This window comes from Microchirus variegatus (genome assembly GCF_963457635.1).
Source record: "Microchirus variegatus genome assembly, chromosome: 11".
NCBI classification, from domain to species: domain Eukaryota; kingdom Metazoa; phylum Chordata; class Actinopteri; order Pleuronectiformes; family Soleidae; genus Microchirus; species Microchirus variegatus.
In genome coordinates, this window is record NC_139812.1 from 10,012,853 (window position 1) to 10,034,142 (window position 21,290).

At 41.9% G+C, this 21,290-nt stretch overlaps 1 protein-coding gene across 2 annotated transcripts in view; it reads left to right on the plus strand.

The window, feature by feature from the left end:
- Window positions 1-5,417: 5,417 nt before the first annotated feature.
- Window positions 5,418-21,290, plus strand: part of akt3a (v-akt murine thymoma viral oncogene homolog 3a) — a gene marked incomplete at its 5' end in the record, with an annotated part of 44,786 nt that continues 28,913 nt past the window's right edge. For both annotated transcript variants that reach the window (XM_083898053.1, XM_083898054.1), the window contains one exon: window positions 5,418-5,463. In XM_083898053.1, the coding sequence (XP_083754179.1) occupies window positions 5,418-5,463 (46 nt within the window). The remainder of the gene's footprint in view (window positions 5,464-21,290) is intronic.

Genomic DNA, 21,290 nt, shown 5'->3' on the forward strand with positions numbered 1-21,290 from the left:
GACTAGCGGAGCAGGGAATCAAACCCTCAAATTTCTACCACTGAGCCTCAATTTTTAATACTTTCACTTTTACTTTTTATGATACTCAAATCCAGTAAATATCATATACGTTAAGATCTTTAATTGAGCAATATTATAAAAAGTGACTTATACCAAAGTTATTCTGGTAAGATACTAGTACCTTTACTCAAGGTTTTAGTTACTGTTGCCTTTTTATCATTTTGAACCATTCTGGCCATTCTCTGTCATTAACAAGCTATTTTCACCTTGAGAATTCTCACTCACTGGATATTTTTCTCTTTTTCAAACATTACCTGTAAACTCTAGAGATGATTGTGGGGGGAAATATTGGCGTTTTTTGAAATACCCACACCAGCTTGTCTGGCACCAACAACCATGCCATGTTCAAAGTCATTTGAATGACAGTTTCTCTTCATTCTGATGCTTGGTTAGAACCTTGGCAGGTCATCTTGACCATACCCACACAACTTTGCCATGTAATTGGCAGAATAGATATTTGCACAAATGAGTAGCTGAGCAGGTGTGCTTTAAGAAGTGGCCATTAGTGTTTAGAAAGCAATAATCATTATAAAGTCATATTCATGGTTTGAATATGTTCAGTTTTTGAACTTTTGCCTCAGGAAATATTAACCAGCCCCCTCCCGTTATCTCAATAACATTTGAACTATTATACTAAAACACAATTTTCAAACAACCTTAAAGCTCCCATAGACTGTAAGTTCCAATTAACGCTGTTTTTTTTAGTGTGTATCTGCGCCTTTACCTCGTTTATGAATTGCTAAAGTTTCAAAACAAAGTTCAGCCACTGCCGAGAATGCTGTGTTTTATTGTATTCTCGGGCTCTGCAAGCGGTTTGAAGAAGCCTGGTATCGTGACGTAAGGATCCCGTCTCCTGAACAGTAGATCCTCCTGCTCCGGGCACTAGTCCGGGCTAGGGATGTCACGGTTAACGGTGTAACTGTAAAACGCGATAACATTTTTGACGATAATAATTACCGTCTTCATTTCAAAAAATTTTATCTCTGTGAATAACCGCGCCCACGGTGTAGGCACCGTGAGCCTTTCCAGCGTCTCCGTCAGCTGAAGTTGCCGCGCAGGCGCACTCTGTAGCCTACAACCTGATGTTCAAACTTTATCGAAGCTCGAATCATGGCCGAAGGAGGAGACGACAGCCCTCAGGACATATACGTATATGAAAACTCACCCATAACATTATAGCGCGGTGCTGGCGTCACGTCATCATCTCAGACAACTACCGTGTGTGTCCTGCTCTCTTTCAGCCGCTGAATAATCCATCTGTTTGTTGTTTTTGTGACGATGAAGTCTGCTAACACGTTAGCATAAAGATCGCTAGCTTCCAATGCTAACAGTCTACACACCAGCAGTCTCTGTGCTTTCGCTGTCATTGTGAAGATGTTCAGCCACAGACAATTAGTGTCATGTTCTCCTTGCCTTCCTTTGTCAAACAAAGCTTTTGTTGATGACTGCTTTGATGACAATCACGCTTTAATTTCGCACTGCCAACACACTGCACACATAAGCACAGGAAAGTTCTATGCGCTATCGCTCCCCTTTCTCTAGCTCTCTCTGCATGCATATTAATTAGCCATGTGTATTCTCTGTGATCGTCAGCTGATTGGCTGAAAAAGCAACAAAAGCTCTTGAATGTGAGATCACCACACCCAAACTAGGATTGACACACAGCGATAAAACAACCTTAATTCAAACACAAAGTTTATGGTTTTAAGACCCACAATACTGTGTCAATAATGTTAACATGATAGTACAGCTGCAGCGCCCACCGCCAGCATATTAAAAATGCATAGCTTTTAGGACTATCAATGCTTTCTGAACATATTCACACACTTTTTAAAAAATACCGCGATAATACCGAAAACCGCGATAATTTTGGTCACAATAACCGTGAGGTTCAATTTTCATACCGTGACACCCCTAGTCCGGGCACATCCTGTTGTGTACATTGAACCGCAGAAGAAGAAGAACATCCGTTGTGGAGGTGGTTGACTTGAGACAGTGTCTTCTGACTCCGGGTCAAAGGCGTAAAGGGACTGCGGCGGGGAGTCGTGACGAAACTATTTTTAAACATTGTTAAAACAATGTTTTGATAATGAGTAGCAGTGCATCCACCGTTCCAGAGGGGGAGCTGCGCTTCTGAGAGCTGGTGGGCTGATTACGTCACTTCCAGGTATTGGCCAATCACAAGTCAGTTGGTAAAGCTTTCATTGGCTGACCAATCACAACACAGTCCCTCTTCTAGGGGCGAGATTTCGGACTGAAACAGTGCAGATTTGCGATTGTGTTTTTTGATTTGCGTTTGTGTTTTGCACCTTGGGGCCACCGTATGTATCGCGATACACTATGGACTGATTGTCTTGAATTATATTGATTTATCACAGAATTGTTAATATTATTGGTATTGTGGACCATGTATCGCATCGTATCATATCGTGCGGCACCCTGTGATTCCCATTGATAATCACTTATTGGTGTCATATGAGACATGCTCTTTTGTACAATGGTGCATTTACATTTACCTTCAGTCTCAATGTAGTTGCACATTTCAACACTTAAATGTATATTAGGTTACACACAGGCCACTTATTTAGATTCAACTAATTTTCTAATACTGTTTATTTGTTAATTATTTTTTTTTAAATATTTTTCTTAGTATATAGAATATTTTTTTCTTAGTAGAGTGGTCCTTATATATTGTACCTTAGTTAATATCTTAGAATATAATAATATAATAATCATTGCATTGGATATCTATGGTAACATCTACTCTGATGACAAGGTAGTCATTCCTTTGACATTTGACTGGACCTGTCCTGTCCTGTCCTGTTCTGTCCTGTCCTGTCCTGTCCTGTTCTACACCTAGAGTGATCAGGGCCATGCCAGATTAAGGTTAAAGCTAAGTGAAGCTTCATTGAATTACACTGCAGCGTTAAAGCTTAATCCAGAATTGCAGAGTGCCTTTGAAAAGGATTCAGTCCCCTACTGTGATGTAATTACTAGGGCCTGGAAACATTTGAACTGTTCTCTAATTCAGTGCCAGTACAATAGCTGAGCTTTAGTATTGGTACCAGGACAGTATAGAGGTCAACTGATGTGGGTTCTTTTATGGCTGATGCTGAGGCTGCTATTTAGAAATCAGTGTAGCTTATGGCCAAGGTATAATATATATGCATGGCTATATTTCTGGACGACATTTTTTTGTCCCCTGTAGCAGATAAAATACACTATTTAATAATAAAAATTATTATTATATACTATATTATATTATATATTATATACACAATTGTATAATTAAATTAACACATTTCAGTCACAGGAGCATTTGTCAAGTTTCTGTGAATGAAAAAGTGTGATTTGTAATGACTGGCTGATTAATATATAATAACTGGCCAATGCTGATATTGAAATTTAAAATATCCAAATAATTGGTCTACCTCTAGTACTTGTTAGTTTCTATACATTTTAGTATAGTAGAGTGATCTGATCAGACATTTGATGGCAACCTTTGGCCCTTATGATGTAGCTGAATGTAGGAAAAAATAAATAGTCCAAATAGTCCATCATAGTCCAAGATGTGTGAGTTTTTTTTATTATACAGTACATGCTGTTCAGAGTGGAAAATAACATAAGGTGATGGTTATTTTATAGCCAGTCTGTGCAGCAAAGTTATTCATTATCAGTATCTCTTCAAAGTGACCTCACTACAACCTTTGCACCTGTGCTTGGAAGGAGAAAGACTCATCCATCTACATGTAGACTGCTCGTGTGGCCAAGTACTTGAATGAGTTGTTGCTGATCGAGTCTGTGAAGGTTCTCAGTCATTCAGGTCATAGTCATCATCAGGAGTATCAGCTCTGTAACAGCTGGACTTGCTTGAGTCAAGTTGAATTGTCTCAATCATCTCAAGTTGGAGCTACATGTTCTCTCTTATTTCCTTTTGTCAACTAAGGTAATCTGTTCCAAAATGTGGAGCAACATCATGTCTGTGAAGATTCTCAGTCATCCAGGTCATTTTCTGTACTTGCTTACGTTGAAACTCAACAAGCAAATCCAGTTACCCACAGCTAACTCCCAAAGTAGTTGCTAGTCTGTGATTTTTGTTGTTGTCCTGGTTTTAAATTAGCCAATACTGTGTTTTGCTGTAACACAAATATCACATTAGGTTTTATTGCTGGGTTGTATGCCTGCCCGTGTGTGAGTGTGACTGTAAATCTGCTCCAGCTCCTGTTACGATGCTGCAGTCCCTCCAAATGTCGGGCGGCAGTGCAGACACTTGCTGGTCTGAATACTGATTTCCAGCTAGATTGCTACAACTGCTTGCCCAGCCGTCGTAGTGCTGATCCCCATTCAAGCCGAGCAGCGTAGTGCTCTTGTGCGTTGTGTAATACAGTGCGCCTTACTATAGGGTGCATTTGAGGTGAACGCGGCAGCTATGCAGAGAGAGCGGGGAAGGGAGGGGGAGCAGTAGTGAAACGACAGAGAGGTGCAGAGATTTGGGCAGAGAGAAAGAGTGCGAGAGCATCCCTAACTGCCGTTGTTTCTATTTATAGCCGAGCCTTACTCCACAGTCCTTAGATGCTCTTCCACCTCCTACGCACAGACAGCGTCCTACACACGCACATGCAAACATGTTGACAAAATAATTTGACATGCAGAAATACAGCAAGCCGTGTCTTTCCTACACAGCACTGCCTGCTCATCATTAAATATATAAAACGATCTGAATACAAGACAGGCAGAGCTCAGGAATGACCTTGACTGCTGATCTAGGTCAGTTTTTGCTTCATCAAGAGCAATAATTCATCCTGTTTATCTGTGAGAGTGTTAGTGACAGAAAGAGGAACTAGGGTATAATTGGGTGGGGGAAGAGTGTCCTCACAATAACTAGTTGTTTGTCCAGTCTGATTGTATGAAAGGGAAAGAGAGGGAGCAGTAGAGGAGGAGACAAATTCATCCATGCCTTCTTATCTCTTGATTTTTTGTTTTTCTTTCTTCTCCTTTCACTTCCTTCCAGGCTGAGTCACTACTGGTGAGGAGGAAGGTCTGGAGAGGGAACGAGAGAGGAGGAGGAGGAGGGGGAGAAGAAGAAGAAGAAGGGAGGGAGATAAGCCACAACAGGAAGCAAAACGACACACACACAAACACAGTGCATGTGTCTGTGTGTCTGAGAGAGAGACTGCGCGAACAAGAGGTTGAACGGGAAAGGAAGGGAGGGAGAGTGACGCGGAGGCTGGGAGAGCCTGCCCCCCCTCCTCTCCTCCTCTCCCTCTCTTTCTCTCCTCTCCTCCTCTCCTCCCCTCCTCCCTCTCTCTCTCTGTGGAGCAGGCGTGTAGCGGCATCAGACTCGGCGTGAAGGAACCATGAGCGATGTCACCATCGTTAGAGAGGGATGGCTCCAGAAACGGGGTAAGTACATTCAGTACATCTCCTTTTCTACTCTCCCCTCCTCTCTTTTTTCTGCTCTTCTTCTCAGCCTCTTGTCTAGACTGAGGGCCTGGCCGTGGCTGTCCACATGTGTTGGTGGGAGGATGTGAATGTTTGCAGAGTGTGTGTGATCACATGGATGCATGATGATCAAGTGCGAGTGTATGCATGTGCCTTTGCCCCCATAGAGATGTGTCTCTTTATTATAAGCCTGTCTGGCAGTTTGTTTGCTAAGCCTCTATGTGCTTCTGTCTGGCTGTGGCTGGAAAAGAGTGTGTGTGTGTGTGTGTGTGTGTATGTGTGCATGTGTGCATGGCTGTGTGCATGTGTTGTGTGTTTGTGTGTGTGTGTGCAGTTGATAACATGTACCAGGCCTGCTGTTACACTGCTGGTGCATGGTGTTCTCTCAGACCAGTGTGTGTGCTAGTTAACAGTCAAGTTAGTTTTGCCTGTCAGATGTTATTGTTCAATGCACTTGAGTGTGTGTTGACTTCTTACAAAATCCTGAATGGTGTAACTGAGAGTCATATGACATGGGTTTGGTTGGGGTGGAGTCAAGGGGGGTGGGGGGGGTGACACTGACAACACATCCTGTTTACAACCAAATGAATAACAGACAAAATGTCATAGTTGAAGAGCGTGCAACACATATAGCACTTCCCTGTTCTCAGATATTCACAGCTTACGTTAAGTAAGCGGTTGATGCAACAGGTGATTTGTTGTCATGTGTCAACGCTGAACCAGAAACTGTCAAAAAGTAAGACACAGTGACTTTGTGATGATTGCAACTGTACGCCACAAATGTTTGTTTTGCCCGTATAAACTCTGATTTCACTCAGTCATGTGTCTGCTGATGCTGATTCCTTCAGGCACAAACATGTGTGCATGTAGTTGTTTTACAGAGACAGTCTCAGGGCCACAACAAGGGGGATTTCCATTTTTTTTTACACCAGTGAGCATCATCCCACTGACTATGTGATGGTGTCTAGGAATGTGTAACACAAACTGTGGAACAGGAAGTGATGTGGATCCATCCCAGACTGTAGGATGCTGGGTAATGTAGGCAAACACCATAAGCACAGCAGGACAACATGCTGGATCATGTGCTCATCTCTGCACTGACATAGGTACAATACAAAACTGTACTGCTGAATTAGAGGGGAGGATCTTTGTTTATGTGTGCCAGCATGCCAGTGTGATCCTCAGACAGTCGTCTGCGCATTTTAAGAGGAACACATCGCCCCCAGTCACGACGCAGTGCTACCAGTGTTCATCAGTGTGTGAGAGAGGTTGTAGGGAAGGGAAGGGAATGGAGGGTGCGGAGTTGTTTGTGTCAGGAATATGAATGTTTGTCTGTATCATATGCTAAATCTTTGTCTGTGTTTGTGTGAGCAAAGAGGAGCAGGGTCGGGGTGCTGACTCACTGTCCATGTCGTGACTGCAGTCTTAAACATTGGACAGTTTTTTGTTTTTTCTACTGAAACGAAACAGTGAAAGAGACTGAGAGAGGTAGTGAAACCTCTGCACACACAAACTTTTGTTCTAATGAAAGTACACATAGCTGCATGTAGTTGTGTCTGCGAGGCCCTGTGCATATATTGTTTTGTTTTTTAACCATGTGACATCAGGACAGTGACATAAAAAGAGGAACTGGCTAACCGAATGGGTGGAAAACTGAACTGAGAGGAGGGTGGTGAAGAGATAAGGGGTCATATGTAGACAGTGTTAGTAAATAATTCATAAGTCAAATTCAGACAACAGTTATTGTTATTGTGAAAGCATCAGTGGGTCTTAGTGAGTATAAACAATTAAACTTCCAATGGCTGCCTGACATTGTAATTTGTACCTATTGATGTAGTTAATATTAAACTTAATTTGACTGTGATAGCGATAACGAGTACTGTCACCTTTCTACAAACTTTTGGTCTTATTATTGAGTCCAGTAATAAAGATTATAGATAACATTGATTCAAATTAGTTTCCCATTGACGGCGCAAATAATTGGTGAGGGTGACTTCTTGTGCATGCATGCACCCTCATGGGCATACTTGACTTTCTGCATGTTTTATGAAGCTTTTGTTTGACAAGCCACAAACCATTAGAGTATTTCAGTTCATTCAGTCAAACATAACATTATCACTCACACACGCACACACACATGCACACACACACACACACACACACACACACACACACACACACACACACACACACACACACACACACACACACACACACACTAGACTGATCAACTTACATATGCCAGAGGATGCTGATCACTGGGATACTCAGATATCGATGGAAAATGTACTGTAACAAAAGGAAAGCTACAGGGGGTTCTTTTGAATTCCTTCCTTCCTTCCTTTCTTCCTTCCATCAGTCCATCCTAAAATATAAAGTGCTTCACATAAGTATTATAAAAATCAATGCGAGACAGGAAAAACAAAACCATAAATGATAATGAATATATATAAATACAAACAAGCATAAAATGGTAGTTAAAGAAAACAAAAGTGTAAAAAGCAAACCTCTCTTGTCTGTTCTTTACACAGCAAATTAAAAGTTTTCCCATCATCCTCCTGGAACACAGTGTCAAACCTCAGGAACATCACCTCTGCAAAGGAAAGCACACTGTGTCCTCAGATGACTGAGCCTCTCGCTGCTCGCATTCTCACTAGCACACCGATGATTTCCTTCCTCCTCTCATTAAAGCAGAGTGGGTAGTGCATTTAGCTCCATTATTTCTATGGAAATAATGAACAGTGGATAAATACCAGGATCTGTTGTAGTGGCTAATATAAAGGCATTAGACGTGCAGGGGAAACCACAAGAAACAGTATGGAAACCTGTTATTCTGCTCTGTTACAATTTAAAAATATTTAGGTGAAATGTGGTGATAAGTGTACACTATCCATCTTTCAGTCTGCAAACGATAGACACCATTTTCTATTGCACCTTAAAACTGGAATTTGTGTTGAACACCACTTCTTTCCCTCCTTGGTTTGGAGTTTACTTCCTGTCAGTGCATGTAAGGCCACAGAGGTTGCAGTCATCCAGTGTTGTCGAGGATACTGTTTCCTCCACTAGTATCAGCCCACACAGCAGTCAGCACAACAGATGGCCAGGAGGGAGGAGAGAGACAGGAAGAACGCCATCATCTTTTCTTTGACACTTTCTGTCCCTTAGATGTGTTACTAAGCAAGGCTACGTACAAGACACTCTCTTCCTTTTAAGGTTGTTCTTCAAATTGCTCAGATCTTTCTTTTAAATAGAGTATTATTATTATTATTGTATATTCAGTACATCAATGCATTGAGATAATCAAGTGATTCAAACGAAAAAAATCACATGAAGGTTAAAAACCCCCTTCATTTAGGACTAATATCAAACATAATCGAAACCATACAGATCCAGAAATTCCACAGCAAATGCCACATACCAACGAGACACATTCATTCATAACACTGGAGCCTGTATCTTAATGTCTGGGAGAGAGTGTTTGTCTTTTTTCTCCTTGTGGCAGTTCAATAATTTTGGAGGCTGCAGAGGAAATTATTATCGATTTCTGTGATAGCATTTTGGGCAAATCCCAGGGGACGTGTGGGGGCATGGGCACATTCATACATGATTTTGTATGATGCAGTATTAGATTGCATCGCAGAATCCCCATCATCGACTGAAAGGTTGGCTCTGCTCATGTTGCTGTGACTGTGTTTGTGCACAGTTGCTTTCATGCTACTGTATGTACAGTTCTCATCACAAGGTCTTTCGCGATGAAGACAGTCAGGAAGTGACTTAATTAGATATTCACTGTCTTCCATTATTGCAAATATTGAGCTGTCAGTCACTGCATCTTACCATGGACATAAACATATCCCTTTCCTGTAATGCTCCATCATCGCAGCTTAATTCTTTTGGGAGTTGTCTGTGCTTTAGTCTGTACATTTAAACTTGTGAGGGGTTCATTTGGGTGCAGTGCAGTGTGGCAGCCATCTTGGCTGAGTGGGTTCAGTGAGTTCAGTGTTGGAGGCTGGATGGCTGGCTGGCTAGATCAGGTGGCACTGCCAGATCTCTGATATCAATCATCAGTTGCTGCTACCGCTGCTGCTGCTGCCGCCGCCACTGTCTGCAGTGTCGCCCTTCTTCTCTCCTCTCCTCCTCCTCGTGTGTCCCGCCTCTGCTGTATAGCCTGTCAACACAACTTACTCCCTTTATTGCCATTCACAATCTTTGGCTCTGTGTGCATCCTCCCATCTCGCTGCCCTGCTCTTGCTCTCCCCTGTGTCTCTCAAACTCATGAATATATGGGGCAGTGTAGCAGACAGTGCAGGCTTTGTTATGAATGGCATCCTCTTGCACATCCGGAGGAAGTGTATGCTCCAGTGTGGCTTTACAAACTGTCTCCATTGTCCTAAGAATGACTCACTCTACACTGCAGAGAAGGGCAGTCAGCCAGACAGTCAGACAGACCAACAGCAGAGCGCAAACATACAGACTAGTCTGCACAGCCTACAGACAAACAAGGAAAACAGCCAGAGAGCGAGCGTTTGTCACAGATACAGGCAGCACAGAGGAGAAACTTGCAACAAGCTGCGTACAGACCCCAAACCGCTGACTAATAGTAGGCGTGTAACGATTAACCAACTGGTAAAAGTAAAAGATCAATGCATAGATACGCAGAACACTGTATCGATCTAAATAATCTATCAACAAGTTGATACACTGTCTATAAATGTTATGAATTGGTTGTCATGAATCAGTTTATGAAGCCTGTTACTTCCTCACTGTGGAAGTAACAGTGACTCAAGACTCTCACGATGTTTGCTATGCTAATGAGAGTCAATATGCTCACGAGACTTTATTTAACCTTTATTGAACCAGGTGAGGGGGCCCACGGTTGCTGTAGTGGTTAGCACTCTTGCCTTTGCAGCAAGAAGACCCGGGTTCCTGGGTTCGAGCCCCGTTTGGAAAAACTTCGGAACAAGGGCCTTTCTGCAAGGAGTTTGCATGTTCTCCCCGTGTGTGCGTGGGTTTTCTCCGGGTTCTCCGGCTTCCTCCCACAGTCCAAAAACATGCGATATGGGGATTAGGTGAATTGACCACTCTAAATTGACCGTAGGTGTGAGTGTGTGAGTGAATGGTTGTTTGTCTCTATATGTGGCCCTGCGATGGACTGGCGAACTGTCCAGGGTGTACCCCGCCTATCGCCCAATGTCTGCTGAGATAGGCACAGCGCCCCCCGCGACCCTCTGGTGGAGGAAAAAGCGGTAGATAATTGATGGATGGATGGATGAACCAGGTGAGTCAATTGAGAACCAATTCTCAATTGAAATGACGACCTGGCCAAAGAGGCTTTGCTCGTGAAACTTTACGTTTAATCTTCATGTTAATGTCATGTGACCTCACTACTAAAGTCCAAACTGTATCAAAATGATGCTATTTCATTTTGATTGATATCAAAAGCTTGGTCACTGAGTGGAAACACAGCTCATTGCCCAATAGTGTTGTTATTGACCAGATAAACATGTTTACAGGTAGGTGTAAGGGTTCCTCTTGTAAAATCTAATCTAATCTAATTGAAGGTAAGCAGTAGTAATAGATTTGGCTTTAATTTGTAATTGAAAAATAATGTCCACATCAAACAAGACATAGCATCAAATACAGTTCAATAATAAAAACATCTTCCCTGAAATACTGTAGCCCATTTGTTTGGCTTACACATCAAATTTTCCATGAATGGAGAAACACCCCTAACATTTGGTTACTGACAGGCAGCCCTAAGATATAAAATGACTATATTTGTAATATTTGTGATAACTATGATTACTGGCGGCAGATTTGGTGCACATACGGAATAAATGAAAATAATGAGTGCGTAGTAAAACGCTGAGGAGAATTCAACAGCATCTCAACTCCAAAAAATAACAACTTTTCATTCATTTCATTTTCTCAGAACAATTCTGAAGGTCATTCAGAAAGTGGTGAAAGAAATGTAAGCATTTTTTGTCAGCAAATTGCTTCATCTGTGTCGGCATCACTTTGACTGAGCATTGCTATGTGCAAATTACCAAAACAGCAGCTGCTTGTTGTTATAGAGCTTTTAACTTAACTTAAACTTATATGTAACACAGATAAGTGGAGAATCATACATTTAAATGTGCTGTTTCTGAGCTAAATAGCCTGAAGCTTAACTCTGGGGAGTCAATCAGTCAGTGAGATTAGTGGTAAGTGGGAGGAAGCATCCTTGTAAGGGCCATGTAAACAGAGGGATGGATTAATGGACGGGTGGATGAATGAACTGATATGGTGAGGGTGAGTCCGGGATAAATGAATGAACAGGATGGGTCAATGGATGAAGTGCTGATCTCTGCAGAGGGACAACTTGGAAGGAGGAAGAGAGACGGGATGAAGGGATTGACAGATTGAGTAATGAGATTAGTTTGTAGCTCAGGATCATCGAAATGCTGACCTCGAACATTTGATCACATGCATTCACACAAAAACGCTTCACTGAATTGTTATCATTTATCACCGACTGTACAGTTCAAGGAGCCGACAGTATCAGTATCGGTGTGATCACTGGATCATGGAAAAAGAAAACAGTAAAATACAATACTATCCATAAATCCTGAACATCACATAAATGTTTGACTAAGCACAGGGGACATGCTTAAAGAGCCTTTACCATCATATGACCAGGATGTGAGTAAGGGCTCCATATGTCATATAAGTTCAAATGAGTTATTAACACCTAAGTTAATATAAAAGAGGTAAAATAAAAATGTGGTATCAAGCCGTCATAGAGTCAATGCAATGCACTGATTGATGAAGCATTTTCCAGTTTTGTATTACATTTTTTGTCATGAAATATTCATGCCCATCAATATTTGGTTGATATCGGATTGGGGCTGATTGGAATAGGCAGTTTGTAGGGCTTCATTTGTCTGATTTAGGGCAGCATATTAGTGCCTCGTTGTTAATGGCTACTGTAACTGTTGTATGGAAAGATAAGTGCTGAATTAATTTGTCTTTCATCATGGGTTAGGGTTCATGTTAGAATCAAATTTCAAACTGCATTTTCTTTACTTTGGGGTACTATACAGTAAGTCATTAAATAAACTCTCTAAACAAAAATCCAGATCTCTGTTTGCCTTGCAGGAGCCTTGGTTATGTTGATTCAAGTGTGATTCGTTGAGGAAACTCCAATGGTCGTGGAGAGTAGTGTGTGTGTGTGTGTCGGCCGACAGCCTGCATAGGTCTAGTAGCGATACGTTTGTGATCTCCATTTGCCTCGCAGGAGCCTTGTTGGTGTTGATTCACATGTTTAATAGGAGCTGGAAGGCCATTAGGAAAGCGAGAACAAAAGCAAAGTGCCTCTTTCTTAAAGGAGGAGGGGAGCAAAATAATGAAAATGGCCAAGGAAGTGGAGGAACACAGGATCGTCTGTAAGCTGAGAGACCAAGTTGCAGAAGGGTTTAAAGCAGTAAATCCCTTGAACGTGGTGGAATCATTAAAAAGTGTTGGTTAGGGATAGCTCTGAGAAAAATGTTGCTCTGCAAGAGTGAGCAGGAGCAAATTGGCAAAATGAGAAGAAAAAAAGTTGGATGCCATTGTTCTAGAAAAGTGTGATCAAAGGTGCTATATATGATGCATGTGCTAAGTTGTCAGCAGTGGAAATTAAAGATAATATTGAGGGTGGAAAATTCTGAATGTGAGGATGTACAAGGCCAAGGAAGGAGGAAATCTTAATGCCCCAGTCTTTATAACATTTGAGGAAAATGTACTGTCTTCTAAAGTGTTCCTCGGTTGCAGAGAATCAATGAGGACCACTACACTGCTTTAGTTATGGGCATATGTATTGGAAACAGGAGATGTGCAAACTCTAATGTCTTAGATTGTGAGCTCAGAGGTCAGAAATCAGTTGATGACCTCATATGCAGAGGTCTTAAAGTTTTAGAGTTAGGCTTAGAGTTTCAATGGTTGAGCGCTGGAGTGTGGGTGGTTCTGTGCTGATTTAATCTGTGGAAAATCATCAGGACGATTGCAATTAGTAGGAAAGAAAATGTTTTCTATGGAGTTTGAGAAAAGAAAACTCGATCTCATATAATGACTTTTGTGTCAGAAGCAGTTACAAGGTTCCTGGGGATGAAGAACCATGTCCTTCAGCAACTTCATGAGCATATGAAGTTGAATCAGGTTGCAGGTCCCTCTGCCAGAGGGGATGAGGTGAAGGAAGGAGGCAGTTTTGGCATTTCTTCAAGCAGCTGGTCTATATGGACAAATCTGAAGCGACAGAAACGGAAGAAAGATGAAAGACTTTGAACTGTGATGGAAGCTTTGAACTGCGTTGAGTAAACTTGAACTGTGATAATGAACTTTGAACTTTGAACAGATTTCAAGAATAAGAAATAAACACACTGTGGCTTCCTCTGGAATCCTAAAATGGCAGAAGATGAATACAATGATTATGTATGCTGCAGATATTATAGCTCTACACATGATATAAATCAACAAGCCTACCTCACAGAGTACACTGTGCTCTGTAGCTGATTTTGTTGACATGTATTTTTTCCCCTGCAACTAATTGATTAGTTGATGAAGTAAGTACAGTTTCAGTTGACCAAGTGTTTCCTTATATTTCTATTAGTTCAGTTATAAAGAGAAAGAGACACAACAAAAAGCACAAAACATTGAGACAATGAGACTGATTGTGTCGTAACAACATAGCATTATTACAATATAATAATCGGATTGGGCTGTATACACTCATTGGCCACTTTATGAGCTATACGTGACTCCTAATGAAGTGTGTAGAGTGGCACCTGGTGTTGTCTTTTGCTGCTTCAAGGTTTAATGTGTTCTGCACACTTTGGTTTTTTATAAGTGGTTAATTGAGTTGATGTTGGAGAACTGCCACTCACTGTAAACACTCGAGATGCTTGTGTGTGAAGATCTCACCACTTCAGTCATTTCTGAAACACTCAGACCAGTTACTTATGTCACTTTTCCTCCTCATACTGATAATCAATTTTACCTTGTGGGTCATCTTGATCACGTCTGTATTTCTAAATACACCGAGTTACTGTCCTGTGATTGGCTGATTAGATGTCTTAAGAAGCATTTGAAGAAGTGTACCTAATAAAGTGGCTAGTGAGGGTACAGTGTGATGCTGCTATTAATGTTAGTGATTGTTGTATGGATGAAAGCCAGATGTAAAGATACAATGAAAGCTGGTTTTCTATATGAAAACTTGCTAAGACAAATGAGTGTTTGGTCAAAAAATGGCAACCATGGGCTATCTTTGGTGGGTTTGAACTGAGTTTGGTCCTCTTATGTCTGACTTAATAGTTAAGCTGCATGCCTTGCTGACGTCACGACGACCAGTTTAAAGGGACAGTCGGTCTATTTATATCTTTCCACCTGTAATCTGTTTCTGACAGGATTAACAAAGCCACTAGCTGAAGCCTGCTGTGCCATAGAGACACAGTGAAAAATGTGAGCCGTGAATAAACACAGGGATTCACACAGATGCACAGTGAGAAGAACAGTGTGTACAGAACATGTAAGGCACAGAAGTGTGTAGAATGTGATCACTGCGAGGGTATTTTTGGAAAGCAAGGACAAATATATGTCTGTTCTCAACCGAGAAGAAGCTGTGACTGCGTGCGCGTCTTTTGCGTATTTATGTCAAAGTGTCGGTTAGTTTGCCTGATGAAAACCGAGAGGAGGAAGAGATCAGTGATAAATGTTTTGTTCTCCAGTCATTAATTAGTTGTCCATGATAAAAAAAAAAAAATCCCCATTTCCAGTCTGACACAAGCGTAGAGAAGCAAATGGCTCTGGCAATCATGTCTGCAAGGTTTGGCTCTATGTTCTGAGGGGGCTAAATGTCCCCCATATGGTCCACTGGCTGGGGCCTGCTCCTCAACAAGCTCTCATTAAACTAGTGCTTAATATACTGTACCAAGGTAAAGGGAGGACATGCACACCATCACCAACTGAGAAACAAATCACAACATCTGACAGAGAATTCGGAACTAAGGGACAGGCGGACAGGGAGGTGGTGTTTGTTTCTGTGTATGTGTGCTGCATAAGGTTTGTGTGTCTGCGTTTTCAGAGGCTGACGCTGTATAATTGTTAACTTGCCATCTGTCATCAAGAATAGAGTTCTATCTTTGCGTGTGTGTGTGTGCATGCAGAGGAAAGATGAGACGGGAAACAATGAAAGAAACAGCGAGTGAGGTGCAGATGTCTCGCTGCGTATAGTGGCTCGAGCATGAGTTTCTATGGTGGACTGCTGTATGGGAGGAGGCGGAGGGGGAGGACAGAGAAGAAAAGAGGGCGAACATCTGCCATAGTCAGATATTGCTCCGTGGTTTGAGTGTTTCACACAATATCATGAATTTGAATAGACCAGGGACATGGCCTGCTCATTAAGTATCTTCCAGGACCAGACAGCCAGGGTTCAGAGAGTGCTAGTATTATTCAGCGTCTCATATATATGCTTCACCATGTTCTTCACAATAGTGCAAGTTTTTTCTGTTTTTTTTTTTGTTGTTGTTTTTTTTACCATATAGGGGACCCCAATGTTGTCTATAAAATAAGGATATTTTCTGTCTTTACAGTGTAGGATAGTCATATTAAAACAAATAGGTGAATTATTGTTGTAAAACTGCAAAACAATAAGCTCAGGCATCTCACACACAGTCATGGTGTTGTTTAAGGAAAGCTTTTCATCTGGTCATTCTGGGTTCATGCCAAAATGTAGACATTGACACAGAATTCATTTTAAATCACAGTGGGTTTGACAGAACACTTTTCTTTTTTTTCTGTAAACAGCTTGATGATTTTAGGACCAATATAAATCATCATTTTAAATAAAAATATACTTTATAATTTTTTTTTTTTTTAATTAAAATGTGTATTCTATGCTGCTCACAACATGACACACAGTATGGGTTTCTTTGTTCCTTTTGAATTGCCTTTAAAGCCTGAGTGTCTGTCGCTGGCCAGCTGAGGTGGACATGTTGTCAAAAACAGCCTCTAAGACAGAGAGACGTTACAGCATGACAAACACCAGCTCTCAGTGAAGGAGAGGGAGGTGTTTGTCTGAGATGGAGAAACACATATGTGTATATAACTGTCAACCCAGAGTGCTGCAGATAAGCCGGCAGTCACTAATTGCGATCAACCTCTTAATTTTGTTGGTTTAAACTTCAGGTGAGTCACAACTGGGTTTACGCCGCTCTAACCCGTCTGCACAAACTGAACTCAAATGCATTGCCAGTTGAACAGATGGGCTTGGACAGGTGGACGGACAGACAGACAGGTAGCCATGCAGGCAGGACAGTGGGGAGAGCAGCAGTTAGTGAGGTGGAGAGCACTTATTGTCGGCCCTTCAGTGCAACACATGAATGGATCTTTTGGAGTGAGGCACGGCTGGGCTGGTGTGTGTTTTCCTTCTATGTGTGTGTGGTGGGAGGTTGTGATGGGGGGGCGGGGGATTGGCGGGCACTTGACATTACTTAGGGCATAGTACTTGATTGTTTACTTTTTCCTGCATGGCTGGGCTGTATTCTTGTGTGTGTGGCTGCAGTGTGTTGAAGTTTACAGACAGAAAGACGTATAGCACAATGCTTCTCTGCTGCTCTAGGAAAGGGGGGGGGGGGGGGTTACACAAAAGACCAGAGGGGACTTACACACACACACACACACACACACACACACATATATATAACGCCAGCTGCTGCCCATAGCTCCAGCCCAGTATTTGTGAATTAATAATACAGAGCTGACCACTCTGGAATAATACACACATAAGAATTACACACATAGACACACACATATGCATGCACACAGCTTTGCACCTGTTCATTACTGCTTAACTGGACAGGGCTGAGCTAGTTAACCCCCCCTCATCACACACACGCACACTCCATGTTGCCTGTCTGTTGTAGGCAACACTTAGACAGCTGTGTCTGTCTCGTGGCCCCTCCTCCTCTTGTCCTGATCGACAGCTAATCCTGCTGACTGACTGACTGACTGACTGACTGACTGGCTGGTCCGGCTTCCCAGTCTATTTTTCTGATATGATGTGTTGTGTATTTTAATGTCGTCGCAGCTCACACTTATATTTAGAAAAGGATGTGCGCGTCGCTTTGGCAAAGAACGCCGTTGGATCTGAATGCCAATGATGCACCGTAAAATAAATGAAGAAATCAATGATGCCAACACACAATGTCGTCCAAAGGAGAGAACAGAGAGAGGCAATACACCAGCAATCAGTGCAATTTGATTAGCCTACTCACTGGATGTGTGTGCATTTCTTAATCACATCGGATCCTCTGCATTCTGAACATATACAGCATTGCATCTCCCAATGTTCCTGTGGTGTTTAAATGCAGTTGAGAGGGTTTTGTTTTTGTACTGTTAGCCCAGACTGTATTTTTACCTTCTTAACACACTAGAGGACTAGAACAGATCAGTATTTGTGTTTTCAGCATGTTACGCTTTTGTATTTGTGCATGTTTGTGTATGTGTGGGCGGGTAGGTGTTTTTGGAGAAAATAAACCGTCCAACTGAGCTCGGTATATGATCTAGATGTGAGTTTGCCGTGTCACATTAATAATAATGACATTATTTGTGTGTAGTTTTTGCCACAGAATTTGTGGCCAAAGTAATAAAATGGTTGAACAATTGATATTTATATGTAACTTTACTGTATTTTGAATGGACTTCATTCATTTACATGTTACGTTATAGGTTATTTATGTTTCTTTTTTCCTTAGTGTTTAACTTTAGCATTACTGTAGTGTACGTGTGCACAAGTGACTGAATCTGATTACCAATAATATTCCCTTTTTACTCCCTTAGCATCAAGGATAACGATGACACCTTATGCTGAACACTATACACTGAACCTTTTTATTATTATTCAGGATCCAGTTTTCTTTATTATTAGAACTCTTCTCCATTGACCTTAAGATCAACAAAAACTGTTCACATTAATAAGCATCTCAAGATAAATAGTGTTTTAAAAATATTCTTAATGAATTATTGTGATTTAGCAGGTTGTCTTTCATTATAATAATGTGATTAACAAGTTTAGAATCAGTACTGTGGAGGGTAGGTGAGCGGAAATGTGTCGTTACCGTATTTAAAACTCTCTAATGTGTGAGAGAGAGAAATCTCACTGGACTGAGGCTGACCCAGCCTTCCATATTATACACAAGGTCACGAGGCCCAGGTGTGTCTCCTGTCTGTAATGATCCTGTTTCACAGGACAAGTCTCTGCAAACAGCAGAGCACAGAGCAGGAGACAGGTGAGAAGGCCAGAGAGGCCATGGCAAAACTCCCTCATCATTAAGGAGGAAAAACTTGTCCTCAGTTGTACATTGTATGTTATACATTTAAACATTCTCCTTGGGTGCTATATGTTTTTAACTATAATGAGTAGCAATGTTGTGATTGTTCTAACACATCATAATAATACTTTTAATTTAGTTGATTTAAATTGTACAATTTCACTTGACAGACCTCACACAGTGCACAATCATAAGTCTAACATTTTCTTTGGCCGAATTTGTGTTTCCTTATGCAGTAGAAAATAGCTGCACACTGGAGTTTGTGATTGATCATTGTAATGACATTCAATGCAGCAGTGAGGTGAAATGTAATTTCCCGTCTCATTCTTAGTGGTAATGTCTTAAAAACAGCAAACTTGCAACCTTGGATTGAAGGTGCTGTAAATAAAGAGGAGTTGACAGAAAAGGAAGGAAAGTTGTTAACGTAGAGTCCATAAAGAGACATTAACGTGTAGTTACAGTTATGACTTAAGACTGTACAGTAAGCTTGGAGTCATTGGGGCTAAGTGACCTTCACAACCACACTGTACACGTATGTTTGTGTGTGTGTGTGTGTGTCCATATGTGAGCGGCTGTAGGTATAAGGGGGGGTGGGTAGCTGGGTAGCTACAGCCTCCTGTCTGGCACAGGTGGTGTTGAGCAGCAGCCCTCCAGCTAAGATGCTAATATGCTAACACTGCACTAATCCTAGGGTGCTTTAGGACCCTGTCACCCCCCCCCCCCCATGCAGCAATACACAAGGAACAAGCACTTGTGTATTAACACACACACAAATATGCGCACAGGTTTAAGTGGACTGAATGCCTTTACACAGTAATACACACATGCCAACTAAAGCCCACATCTTCATATATTATTCTTATATATAATATACTCTTCACACACACACACATAGATATATACACAGTGAGCTGTGAGGGTGATTAGGATGAGAGGCATCTAACTGACATAGTGTCTGTCAGTCACTCCACAGCATTACAGTGGTGGCTACCATGCTCCAGGGATTCACCGCCATCTACTGGTGTATAGTGGTACTGCACAAGAGAAGAGATGAGGGAACACGTGTAAGAACGAATACAGCGGAAAGAGGGGAGAAAAAAGAGACAAGAGGAAAAATGAGATGTAAATAGAAAAGGAGGGCATTTCATTTCTGTTTCCAAAAACATTTTTTTGTTTTATTGTGAACTTGGGATTGCTTTTTTTGAGTGTGTGTGTATTAGTGCCTTCTTCTGTACCAGCTGGTTGAGCAGAGGGACACCAGGGCAGCTTGCATGTGTGTGCGTGTACATGTGCGTCCAGCTCAGCCTACCAGGAGGTTCTGGCTGTGTGCAGCTGGCTGGGTGAAATCTCTTAGTGGCCCCCAAGGGATAGCCACACTCCCCTGGGTCTCCACTCAATCTGGCTGCCCCGTGGCCGCCCTGCCCTCTTCCAGCTCCGTAACTGCCATGGCCTGAACATTTCTCTCTCTCCCGATCAGCCCCCTTGTTGCCTAATGTCCTGTGTCTCGTCTTTTCCCTCATCCACATCTGTAGTCTGACACGGTCTTTATGTCTCATTCCACACAGAGTGAGCCACTGGGCTTGTACAGTTGCTCCAACACTAAACCTTCAAAGCCAGCTGCAGCACCAGCCTCAAATTCAATTGAATTCTGTGATTCTTCAAATCTCTCACCCCTCCCCCCCTCCACCTCCTCTTGTTCTAGTCTTTTATCATCATTTCATAAGTGGCAAAAATTCCCTCTGAACTCCTACAGGTAGCACACAGCACCACTTTCATGTTGTTAGTGATGGTGTCTGTATTTAAGACACACACATACACACACACACGCACACCACTCCAGCCCCGATGCGGTAATGAGACTAATGCACTGTAAGTGGATTGGCTTTGAAGAGCCAGGATTCGTCTTAAGATGTCTGAGCAGCCTGGAGTTTGAACTGCTGGGGTCGGGGTGTTGTGCACACAGCTCCTCTGGTCAAAAACACATGCACAATTAAATAGATTCTACAATGTGAATTGTATTTGTTAGACTGTAGTTACATTTTTCTACAACACTCTTAGACCAATAAGAGTTAGAGCAGTATGTCATGAATTCCTGCTTTCTCCCAGCGCTCATGGACAGATGTCTCTTTCAAGCGTCTTATCGTACAATTCCCTTCTTTCCTAACCCCATGCCCTCGCTCCGTCGCAGTCACCTCTTTTTCTCTAACTTTCTTAAGCCACCAGTCACCTACCTGATGTTTAGCTAATCCTCCTCCCTCCATCTTATCCATTTCTGCTTTTATTCAATTAACAGCCGTCAATGCGCACATAGACACTTGAATCAGTGTCTGGAGATGTCTTAACCTTTTATCAGCTCACACAGTCGGCTGTTTTTTTAATGGTGCCATTCAGTGCTAAACTGTGCAGCAGACATTTACATTTCACTGAAGCGTGACCCCCCTCAAT